Source organism: Eupeodes corollae, chromosome 2 (genome assembly GCF_945859685.1).
Source record: "Eupeodes corollae chromosome 2, idEupCoro1.1, whole genome shotgun sequence".
In the NCBI taxonomy this organism is placed as follows: Eukaryota; Metazoa; Arthropoda; class Insecta; order Diptera; family Syrphidae; genus Eupeodes; species Eupeodes corollae.
The window spans coordinates 7204827-7217728 of NC_079148.1; the positions used below are offsets into that span (position 1 = coordinate 7204827).

Genomic DNA, 12902 nt, shown 5'->3' on the forward strand with positions numbered 1-12902 from the left:
TTGCCTCCGAATTTTATCGAAATTCGAATGAGATCGAAATTCTTCCAAACTATATCGAGGTATTGTCACTTCTAACAGTCCTCATTTCTGTTAGGATAGTTTTCTGTTAAAAGTAAATCCTTTAAAACCGGAGATTTCGCAAGTAAATTATTAATCGTATAGAATTCCAATTGAGCTTAGAGGAAATTTAACATAGATTACAGATTAAGGTTATCTCTTATTTATTAAATTGTTAAGCACCTATCAATTCATCATCGTCCGACGAATCAGTTGAATTATCCATTAAATATTTTATCTTACAACAATTTTGACTTCGAAGCTTAAATGTTTGTCTGCGTTTTGTGAACAGCTGAAAGTTGTTTTTATTTTTTGACAGCTATCTCAATACAGCTATCCAACTCGTTCAACAAGGTATCTAAAAATCCACCTATCCAAGATATCCTATCCAACACGAGATTGAACGCAACCATTGTAATGGAAATTTGTCTCGACTAACTTTCCAGTCAACTTTCCAATTAAGTTGGAAAGCAATTGTTTGGCTTTAAATTATAGTTCAATTCAGATTTCCTTCAAAAATTGATTTTTCATGGGGCAATTTTATGTGTTTAGTGTAACTTTGTGTACGTATTAATGAGTGTGGTAGGGCTGTCAAATTCTCAAATAATAATTTTATAAAATTGTATTAGTATTGTGTTCAAACAGAGGCAAATGTACCGAAAAATCCAGAATAGCAGATAAATACATAAATAATCAATTTATTTTGCTCAATGGATTTCGAACACAGGGGAAATGTGTGCTTTGACAGATCAAAAATAAATTGATTTATTTTATTCATAGAAAACTCCATTAAAGTTCCCTTGCTATTGAATAAACTTTACTTGTGTCAACTATTCTTGTTTTTTAACTTAAAGTTTAGAGTGAAGTAAAGTTTGAAGTTTGATATTAATGACAACTGAAAAATTAATCTAACTGCCTTGGTTTTATGTTGTCTGGATCTGCCCAATGGAAAGTCTTAAGTAGAAAGATTTTGTTCCGAATTATAAAATCAAAAATCAGTCGTTTATTGAAAACGATTTAATCATTAAAGAAGCAATAAAAAAACCTTGTTTTGTTGGAAAATCTATCCATTATATAGTAGAATTTTACACGAATAACAAAAACAATATTCATAGTATTTTTTTGACATTTATACGATTCTCGAATGGATCTTATGTGATTTCGTTCTCAAATGTTGGTACGATTGATATTGCATTTGTATCTCGCTGGCTGTGTTCGTTAAGTAGTTGTGCATTTGGAATCATGTGTTTTCCATTGGCGAAAAAATCAATCTGTTACTGTTGATATTATTTAGTTTTTCTTCACAAATTTCGATTCAGTTATATAAAAAATTGATACGAGCTTCAAGCTCGCTTCAATACCACATGTTAATGTAGTAGTCTACGAATAAACCCCCTTCTTGAAGTTTTTTTTATTTCAAAGCTGCAATAAATTGTTAAATTAACTTTTTTATAGAATCTTAATTTCCAGATGTTTTCTTACCATTTCTTCTTGAAAATTGTCCATTTTATTAGTTTAAGTTCGTTTTTTTTTTTGCTAAGTTAATTTTAACATTTGATTTCCACAAAACATTCTTCTATTTGTTGTTTTTTTAATTATTATTCTGACACATCAGATCAGTTTCAGTTGAACCAATTTTCAAATACAAAAATCTGTGTACTGCGGATCGGTTTGTTGGCAATTTCTTACTGTGGTATGTATGAAATACCAAAAAAACGCACTTAATCTCAAGCTAACCCAAAATTGGCGGTTTACTCAGCTATTCCATTTGACAAACAGCTGATTATGTTCTTAGTTCATGTACGTGGTTTTGGTCGTTTACAAAAATATGCGATACTAAAGTGTCACAAATAGAATATCGGATAGCACATGGAACGTGGCCAATGATAGTTATAACTGATCCCTAAGGCTCCAGTTATAGCTAGCATTGGTTTTCCTTATTGCAAACAAACTTTGGAATTTTCTTCACAGGTCGTTTATAGCTATCATAAAAAGTTTCTGTCATTGTAAAAAAAATTCCTGATTGAAAGCCACCGAAAAATGTTTACTGGCAGTAATCTGTCATTAGAATTGTGTGAAATCGAAACCTAAATCAGTGGAACGATTTATGTTTCACTTTTGAACATACAACAGGAAAATGTATTTCAGTCCGTAAAATAGGAAAATACATTTTTAGAGAAAAATAAATACGCATCTACACATTTTTTACCCAAAACAAAATTCTTTGGGTGATTTCCAATCGATCAGTATACCCTTTATATTCATTTCTAACAAGGGGAAACATAGTCAAATATCGATTCAAAAATTATCCCTATTATTAGCCCCTAAGAAACAATTTTGAAGATCTATATTTTTTGACACTTGCACTACAACTTCTGCCTGTCAGTTTGACGAATTTGGAAAATGGTTTTATTCCGTTGCAAAAGTAACACAAAATATCAAAATTGTTCATGAATCTAATTTTCTTTTTCCGAAGTGCATTAAATAACAAGTTAATAATATTAACACTCGCAGCGATATTATAAAAAAAATAAAAAAAAACTATTAAATACCGTAAAATGGATGAAGTCTTCTATGGATTTTATAACCAGATTTATTTTCTTCGAAGTTAATTTCTAAAATTTGGAATCTTTGTTCTGGCGTTAAACAGTTGCCAAACCTTTAAAACAAAAATGTGACATTCTCAACTGTCAAACCACAGACATCGAAACTACACATGCAGTTAAAAAACACTCTTTAGGTAGGCAACTTTGAAATTTTAAAACTTCGATAAGTAAAAAGATATTTTTATCACTTTATACAAGTATAAACCTACTTGCAATTTTTGTCAGGAGATAAACAAGTCATCTGTCATATTTGTCATGCTGAAGTGAAAAAAATCGCATTTCACTCTTGTTTTAGTATTCTAACTCTACAAAACATTAGTCATGTGGATGTGCTAGTACTTTTTTGCTTCTGTAATATATTTAAATTTTGACATTTCTACCATAGTAAAAGTGTCAAAAAGCAATACGAACTTAGTCATCGAATTTTATAATCGACATGAATTACTAACTCCACAAAAAATGGACCAAGGTGGTTATTATGGTATAGTTACACGGCATTATGTAAAAACTTGGCTTAAGTCTCGTTTAATGTCTGGCGCACTAGAACATTTTTTAAATTTGACCTCTAATTAAGCATGGGACAAACAAACACAATATAAAATGTCAAATACTATTGTAAAACAGATGACACTGTCCAACTGTCACTTTTAAATGCTTCTTAAGTGGCATGAATATTTTACATTTAAATAACGGATGTTGCACTCAGTTAGCCCATCTGTAAAGTACAATTGGTAGACCTTACATCAAAAACTAAAACGCAAATGTCGGGCATATGCAATTGACCGCATATTTACTTCTTTTCATTTAAAAAGTATACAGTAAGCAATAATAAATTAAAAATCAATCATAACAACGCAACTTTCCACATCATCGTCATCATCATAATTATAAAATAACGTGCGCCTTAACCGCCGTTAACACTACAAAAAAAATGTAAATGTCAAAAATAAAAATAAAAACAAAAATCAATTAAGAAAAATTCTTATTGCGTCAAAACATTAAATACACATGCGTGTGTACGTATTTGTGTGTATGCGTATAAATAAAGTATAAAACGTAAATTCTTTCATTTTCAATATTTTTCGTTCTGTCATTTTGCATTAATTTTATGAACTCGAATACCTTATTGTAGTTTGTATATTGCGGTTTTCGACGCATAAATAAATATAATTATTAAGCTGTAACACAGAGCTTTTAGAAAAAAGAGTAGTTATGGGGGGGTACACAATATCGTACGGTATACCTATGCACCGTACCTACTATATACATATCAAACATAAAGCTTCGATGAGACAATCATTTACATTTTTTTTTCTAGCTATTTAAATATTTATTTATTTGGCTTTGGTTGACCACTATTGATACTTTTTTTTCCCAATAGTGTCGTTTCTCGAGTCTCAAGTTCTAACTGAGAAAAAAACTAAACTTTTTTTCAACTAGAATCAGCACGTATGTATGTTAGGTTAGGAAGGTGTTAAGAGTAGCCTTAGCTTAAATCACATATTGACAAGGTGTTTTTTTTTCGTGGTCACATCTTTGAAAATAAAATAGAATATTTAACAATATCGGTCAAGTTATTCTCCATTAACATTTTTGCTAAAAACAGAATGCTTAAAAAACGTGGTTTGGAATTCCTACCTAAAAGAACTTTGAATTTGATTTGGATTTGTTTGTTATACTTTTAAATTATGTTAAACACGAATTGAAAACAACAGACAGAGCTTCAAATTCAAGTGTATGTATATTTGATAGTGGAAAAATTTGCGCCAAAGTTCGATTCATTCTATGAAGAGGTCATTGTATCAATTTAGGTTATTCAACCATATCTTACTTGGTTCCTTCTTTTCTTCCTTTGGACTTACAATGTAGATAAGCTCATATAAGGAACATTTTGGAAGATTTTTAACTAGGCTAACCTACTTATTCTGGATTTTGAATACTCTACCACATTATAATAATTCAAAATTAATTCCAACAATTTTTCTGACATGTATTTTTATTTAAAATTCTAAAACACCCAACTTTAATTTACAATGCGTAGAATGCCTCCCAAAATCATCAATGAAAACTTCTCGAGTCAGTTATAACTATCATAAGCCTTTTATAAGCTTAAAGCGGACCTTTAGGCTTTGAGCAGAGTTTGTTCAAAGCTTTTTGATTTATTTATGAAACACACTAGAAAACTGAACTGTCAATCATTTTAGAAATTGCCACATGTCTCTTTCATACCACACAAAACAAACGTGAAGTCAACCACGCTCATCATTTTACTCCATTAGCTCGGACATTTTATTCAGAGCTCATAGAGCTCCGAGCTAGGTCTGCTTGAAGAAAAAAATAAACAAACCTAGCGCTCTGATATATCTAAGCTAAAAAAGTTCCATATATCTTTTGTTAACAGTTCAGTTCCGCGCTCTGAGCTTAAAGCCTAGTACATTCTTGTGAACCATCTCGTGAACCCATACAAATTTCAGTTTTTGGTTCACCCGTGAAGCTGAGTGGAGAACAAAGTGGAGAGTTTTCGTTCACGGGCAATTCACGTGCAAAATGTACGGGAACTGTTGGTGAAGCTGAAGTCAAATGTTCACAACGTGTACTCACAAGTGTGTACCAGTGAGCAATGTCAAAAGTTCACTTTCTCCACTGGCGAACGTTCACTTCACGAGGAAGTATGTACCTACTAGGCTTAAGCCTAGTACGCAGCTGAAGTGAAACGAATTTTTCGGCGGTCTCCAAGTGCAGAGCAAAATGAAAACGAAAACCACTGCGGAAAAATATTTGTGGAGAGTTCTGTCAGCTGACAAAAAACAATTGACAAGTTCTGACAGTCTGCTGCTGGTAAACAAAAGTGGAAAGAATTCTATTTATTGACATTTTGTTGAGCAGTTAGTACATAGTTTTTTCATTTCTGCAGCTATATTACTTCAGAGGCTCGCAACGGCTGAATTGTTTTTGCTCCAACTTTCAAATAGCTTCTTTTTTTTTTCCGAAGAGAAATCAATTATTTTTTCTTCCGTTATTTTTTTGAAAATTGAAGTTCACTGCTCGTCTTCATCACTTCTTGCACATCACCAATAACAAATGACATCTTCAACATCCTGAGTTTCCGATTCAGAAATGTATTGTTGGAACACATTAGACAAATTCATTTTATTTGAAATCAAATATAAATCAAAGGCAAAACGACGAAAGTCACGAGTAAACGATTTTTTCTCAATAAAAAAATTAAACGTCAAAATTTCGCAAGCAATCAATATGCCGGGCAATTAAATGACACATTCGTCGTTCAGCAGCGTTATGATTTCGTCATGTCATTTTTGTATGGGAATTTTCGTTTCGCATCAGCAGCATACTAGGTCTTGGAAGGAAAAGCCCTATTGAAACCAATCTTTGGAGTTTTTTGACAGGTAGTGTATAGAGAAATGTCTGTCAATGATTAAAATCTACAGTAAAATTTTTCGTGACAGAACTGTCATTGAGAGCATTCACTAATCTAGTGGATACGCAGTGCAACTGCGAAAGTAGTTATAAATTCCCTTCCAACGTAGTGTAAACATTTCGGATAAAGTTAAAGTTAGTGCACACTGGTTTTAACGCTTCACAATCAGCTGCTCGGTAAGGACACAAGAGTTCAAAATAAAATGAATCTTTCGGTATTTAAATACAAATATAAATCAATCATATTATATATTCTATTTGGTTTTATTTTATTTAAAAAGAAAAAAAAACTTTTTAAAGTTTTGAAAGCACAAATGTTTCTTATTTAAGACATTTGTATTTGTCATTAATATGACAGTTCCGGATTGACTAGCTTTGTAGTGCAATTTTGCATTCACAAAGCTAGTTGAATTTTGAGCACGTAGTCGCTAGCTTCGTGAATTCGCCCATTCTGCATATCAGTAGAATGATTCGCTTTATATTAGAATCAGCTGTTCAGGAAAATTAATTTCCATCGGAAAAACAGATTGTAGGTATTCAATTACAGCTATAACTAGCCCCTGAGCTGAATTTATCTGTAAGGATCTCCCTATCAACTACTCCCATTATGGTAGGTAATGAAATCTTTAAGGGTGTAAAACTTGTTTGCAAGGTATTTTACTGATAACATACTTAGGTGCTCTGACCTGTCACGTTAGTGAAGTTCCCTTTACTGGGTATAATGTCTTAACTACTTCTTCGCTCTATCGTGTACGATTTCTGAAAATGTATGTAACTAAGCTCTTTCCAACTATTCCTCAGTAGTGCAAATTCCTGTTCGGTCACCTTGTCTGCCCTCCTGTGTGAGTAGATTGCACTGGATTGCTTGACCCACAATTTCGCCTTTTCAAGGTGTATACCGAATCAACTACCGTTCCTTGCCATACGATTGGGCCTACAAAATGTTCAATAAGTTTCCGTACTGGGGTGCCAGCACGTAACTTGATACAACCGAGTTTAGTCGATACAATTAAGCATTGGCAGGACACATTTTGGTTCAATCGAGTGTCCTCGATTGTTTCGCCATATTTGGCAGCACACAAACTTCAAATTGACGTTTGAAACAAAAGTTTTCACTTCACAGAAATTAGTTATCTTCAAGAGTGATTTTTGTGTTAGAAAAATTGAAAAACAAAATAATATATCAATAAATAAAAGATAGATTGAGATTTTGACCAATTTTATGAGTTCTCACGTTGATTTAGCGAGGGGAATTCTTAAAACTTCAAAAGGGAGGAAAAATATGACTACCATCAACGCAGCCAACTGTCGCCGGTATTTTAAATTTAGTATAGTAATTATCCTTGCTGTCTCCAAGTTTAGAGCTATCAAATTTATTCCATTGCGGACAAAACTTATTTTCCAGGAGACTCAACGTTCGGCGAAAGAACTTGGAAACTGTTGTCTGTGCCATACTTAGTAACACATTTGTTCCAACATTGGTTTGTCCCCACTGGCTATGAGATTTAATTTTGCACAAAGCTGTAGAACTGGTGAAACTGATGTTCTTCTTCTATAAGATCTAACGAGCTGAGTATCTTGTGAAAACATTGATGTTTGAGTCCCATTCAGTTTGGGATCCCGTAGAGAAAATACTCTAAAAATATTGGAAATCTTCTACAATCTCTACTGGTTGTACAAGAATATTTACTTGGTTTGGTAAGGAAGTCCTTAGGTCGATCATTTTAGTTTGTGCTGAGTTTTCATGTTTGCTTCTTTCTCCACCACTGTTGATGGTGATCCATAGAGTTCAAAAGTATGAGGTGAAAATGCAGTGTTCACTGAATTTATCAAGTTCCATTTTGACAAATCTGTTGAGAATAAGAGTATTCAACTTTGCCTAACTCCACACTATGAATCACTTATTTGAGGTGTAATCAGCATTTATCAGCCGTATAATCTGGTTTGCAGATAGCAATGCATACTAACTTGGCTTCTGCCAAAAAGTAGTTGATTTCTTTTACCCAGTTTCAAACTGGATACAAACTTTAGGATGTGATTTTTTAGTGACATCAAATTTTTCAACAAAAAATGTTATGTCGAGCGATTCAGAACTTATAAGTCTAACAGTCATACAATATTATAAAACCTACGTAGAGTAAAATTGCAAACAAGTTAATCCCAAAAAGTCATCTTAATAACCTCCACTTTCAATAATAGAAGTTCGTACTTACTTTGCTTTTTTTCCGGCCTTTCAAACAATGGACAAAACTAAAAACTATTTATAGCATTTCCAACGTAAACAATGATTCGAGGCCGATCGAAATCGAATCGATTTTAAGGAAGCAACAAGGTGCAAAGTGTAACCTAACAACAAATTTAAAATTATGCCTAAATAAATAAAACTAATGAATAAAACATTATTCGATTTAGTCTTATCTCAATCTTCAAATAATATTGATCTTATTTCTAAAGACTCCTAAAACTTCAGCTAACAATTGCTCTATTGTATTTCTCTATTATAGCAAATATGGAAAAAGAAATTGAAGTCGATGCTGCCGCTGCTGCTGCTGGTGCCGCCGCGGCAATTGCTGGTGGAGACGAACCATTCCTTGGAATATTAGACATAATTCTGCTGGCAGTTTTAATGATGGGTGGAGCTTGGTATTTCATGAAAAACAAAAAAGAAAAACCTGAACCACTTCATACATATTCCATACAGTAAGAGTCAATTATATATTAATTTCTTTAAATTAACTTTTAAAATTTTATTTTGTTTTAACCAAAAATAGACCAACAACAGTGACGACAGCAGTTGCAGCAGAAAACTCATTTATAAAAAAATTAAAAACTTCTGGACGTAGTTTAGTTGTATTTTATGGCTCACAGACAGGTACTGCTGAGGAGTTTGCTGGTCGTCTAGCCAAAGAGGGTATAAGATATAAGATGAAGGGAATGGTTGCTGACCCCGAAGAATGTGATATGGTATGGACATTATTTTAACTTATTGTATGTATCGTGAACTTTTGTTTAGATTTGTTTTTGTTTGCTATTTTTGTAGGAAGAACTTTTGAAAATGAAAGACATTCCAAACTCATTGGCTGTCTTTTGTTTGGCAACATACGGTGAAGGAGATCCCACAGATAACGCAATGGAATTCCACGATTGGATACAAGGCGGGGATGCTGATATGACTGGTCTAAACTATGCAGTAAGTACTTTTTTCTTCTTATTATCTTGGTTTGTGTTCAAATATTTTAACTTAATTCCTTGGGGAAAAACAAGAGTATTTGTCGATTGGTTTGAAACTGGATTCTAATTGGAATTGAAACCGAGAAAAGGAGTTATTTAAACCATTTGAAACCTAGAAAAAGAGTTTAAAATCGTGTAACAGGGTAGAAGGGTATAAAATCTATACATTCCGTGTCAGTGAGCAAAATTGCTTGTATAGTCTAAAGCTCCAAAAAACAACATTAAATGTTAGTTCTTCATAGGATATCTTTCGTTTAAGCCCCTCGCTCTAAAATGTTATAAATTTAAAACAAATTATCGCAAAATCCTTGTCACATAAAGAACACTTTATTTATTTTAGTACATACTTAAATCGAAATTAGTTTTGGACAATAAATCGCATTTTATCGTTAGCAGCTATTGATAAATTTAATACCGATAAAAGTACCTTTTATCTTTTTATATGTGGTTTAATTAAGCCAAAGTATGTACTTGACAGTCCCATTCAAAATTTCTTCAAGTTTATTTTCGAAGATTTAAATATTTTTGATTTTTTTTCGTTATCAATAGCAAGTCGAGTTGCTATCACTAGTGAACACACTATTTGTCACCATTTGCTTGGCTATCATTCATTGAAGTAAAAGACCAATTAAATGATGCATTTGGAACTACAGTATGGCTTTCGGGGCAATAGGTTCACTAGTGATCTCGTGGTTTATCTCACCGAACAGTGGAACTAATCTTTACATCGTTTCGGAGAAAGTAAGATTATTACTCTTGATATTTCAAATGCATTTGATGAAGTTTGGTATTAAGCTCTCTTATCGAAATTGTGTGGATTTAGTATTGACGAATCTCTTTAAAGTTGGATTATAAAATTACCTTTCGGTTCAATTCAAATTGTATTGCACGGGTTTACTTGATGTCCATGAAATAAACACTGGTGTGCCCCAGGGCTCCGTTTTGCCTCCGTCACTCTTTCTAACTTTTATAAACTTTTTTTTGTAATTCCTAACCAACTTAATTGTTTCGTTGATGACAGTATCCTCAGCTTTAGATTATCAGTCCTTTCGACACAACGACAGCTTATGATAATCTCGTTAAATTCTGATCTTGATAGTATTGTCCGATGGAGAATCATAAACTGTGTAGAGTTTAGTGCTTCGAAAACTCAATGTTGTCTTCTGTCGCAAAAGCGAATTCTCCTCCAATACTACCATCAATGTTTGGTACTTACATCGAGTTTTAAGTATGTGCATCACTAATTATCTGACATCGCCAAAAATGCTGCTAAGTATTTAGGTCTTACCTTTCCTGATTTGGCTATAATTTACAAAGCTTTTATTAGTCCAAAACTCGAGTATAATTCTAATATAACGTACTTGAGGTTTTTGGATATAATTGAAAAGAGAGCTCCAAAAGCAATCGTACTCATACTGGTTATTTGCTGCTCATGAGCATGGCCCTAAGGCCTAAGGTCTCATGCCTATTATTGTCTTATTGTTATTTTCACAAAAACGGTCTAGTGAAATACCCAGTTGCATTCATTCTCTCAAGCAATTCAAACGTAATACCCGTACTTCTCTTGAGCCCAATTTCTCAAGTACTGTTAAGTACAGGGATAGGTACTTTTTTACTCATTATGAAGGTATTCAAAACCCCTTGCGCAAAATATAAAAAAATATGTGTTTCATATATCTACTTTATTTCCCGTTGTTTTGATGGCATTTTTGGCACTACTTTTACTCGTTCCGCTGAAACCTTTATTCATGTCCATTGTCACTCTTGTGGTACCCCATCGGAAATATTTCTATGGCTATGGCTTATATGCAAGCACATTTTTTCTTATCATCTTTATGTCATCCTCCACAACCGCACAATGTCTTTTTTATTATAAATTACTATAATAATAATAAAAAAGCGGCATTACACATACAACACATGCAATGAAGAGAAATAGATATAATTTTGAAACAATTCTAGGGCCATCTACAAGTAAATTAAAGTAGCAAAAATTCCCATTCCTTTGGCATGATAAAGAATCATCATGGCTGAGTGGTCGGTTCAGGAATATTCGTATGCCGTTAAACAGCTTATTCACCATAATCAGTGGCGTCTTTAGGCATGGGCCCGGTAGGCCAGGCCCAGCGCCCCTCAATTATTTGGCCCCCAAATCCACCAAGAATTATACAGAAAATGAATATGGTTAGTAGACAGTAACAGAAAAACAAGTTTCATTTTATTCTCCGTTCCGTTGAAATTCTCCTCCTTAATGAAAACTTCTGGCAACATGAATCTTTAATCATACACCTGCACACGCTGTCAACATGATTTTAACAAGTCTGCTTTCGTTCTACTATACAGTTCTGCACACGTGTTGACTTTTCAACTCACTCCATAAACAAATACAAAATTCTCCCATGATGATTCATTCATCGCAGATCATTTAAAAAATGTGAGAACTCAGGAAAGGGATACACTTCCTATTTATCAGCAACGATTTGCAACGAATTCATTGATATAATGGGAAAACAAGTCCTAATGAAAATTGTAGGTGAAATTAGATCGGAAAAATATTTTTCCCTAAGTGTTGACAGTACACCCGACCTTTCTCATATCGACCAGATGAATTTTGTAATTCGGTACGTTAAAAATTGTGTTCACATTGAAAGGTTCTTAAAATTTATATCTATTCAAGAGCATAAATCTGCTTATTTGGCTGACACAATCTTGACATTTCTAGAAAATCATGATATTTCAATAGGGGATTGTAGAGGACAATGCTATGATAATGCGTCTAATATGCCGGTAAAATATTCTGGTTTGCAAACAAGATTAAAGGAGAAATGCGAATTTGCTGCCTTTGAACCTTGTGCAGCACATTCTCTTAACTTAGTAGGCCTTCATGCGGCTGGTTATTGTGCAGGAGGCAACACATTTCTTTCAAGTAGTTCAAAAAATATACAACCTTTTTTCTGCCATCGCTACCATCCTACCCATCGCTGGAATAAATAAATTGAATGTATTTTTAGGTTCACATAGAGTTTTTAAAAGCCTTTCTTAAACAAGATGGTCTGCACGAACTGATGCAGTTAACGCGCTCCATCATGGTTATAAGCAAATTACTCAAGCCTTGACATCTATCTCTTGGGTTCCAGAGCAATCTCCAGGCACAAAAAGCGAAGCACTAAGCCTGTCTAAGAAAATGTCAAAACTAGAGTTTCTCATTTTAACAGGAATTTGGAGCACAATTTTAGAAAAAAACCATAAAACCAGCAAGAGCCTTCAAAAAGAAACAATAACCATTGACGTTGCTGCCATTTTGCTTACTTACTTACTAACTTAAGGTGGCGCTACAGTCCGGGGCTGACCTGGACCTCAACCAACAAGCGTCTCCAGCCAGCTCGGTCCCTAGCTAGCTGTCTCCAGTTTCGCACGCCAAGTTGGATGAGGTCCTCTCTCACCTGCGTGCGCCACCTGAGTCGCGGTCTTCCTCTACTGCGACGTCCCTCGGGATTGGATTCAAAGACCTTCCGGACTGGAGCGTTGATGTCCATTTGCCAATTTGCTTTGTTCTTTCATAAATCATAT

The 12902-nt window shown here is 33.7% G+C and overlaps 1 protein-coding gene across 2 annotated transcripts in view; it reads left to right on the forward strand.

Moving 5' to 3' along the window:
* The window catches only part of LOC129948332 (NADPH--cytochrome P450 reductase), a 78952-nt gene that overhangs the window by 41210 nt on the left and 24840 nt on the right, over positions 1-12902 (forward strand). For both annotated transcript variants that reach the window (XM_056059291.1, XM_056059289.1), the window contains exons 2-4: positions 8606-8801; positions 8873-9065; positions 9142-9291. In XM_056059291.1, the coding sequence (XP_055915266.1) occupies positions 8611-8801; positions 8873-9065; positions 9142-9291 (534 nt within the window). In that variant the 5' untranslated portion in view covers positions 8606-8610. The remainder of the gene's footprint in view (positions 1-8605; positions 8802-8872; positions 9066-9141; positions 9292-12902) is intronic.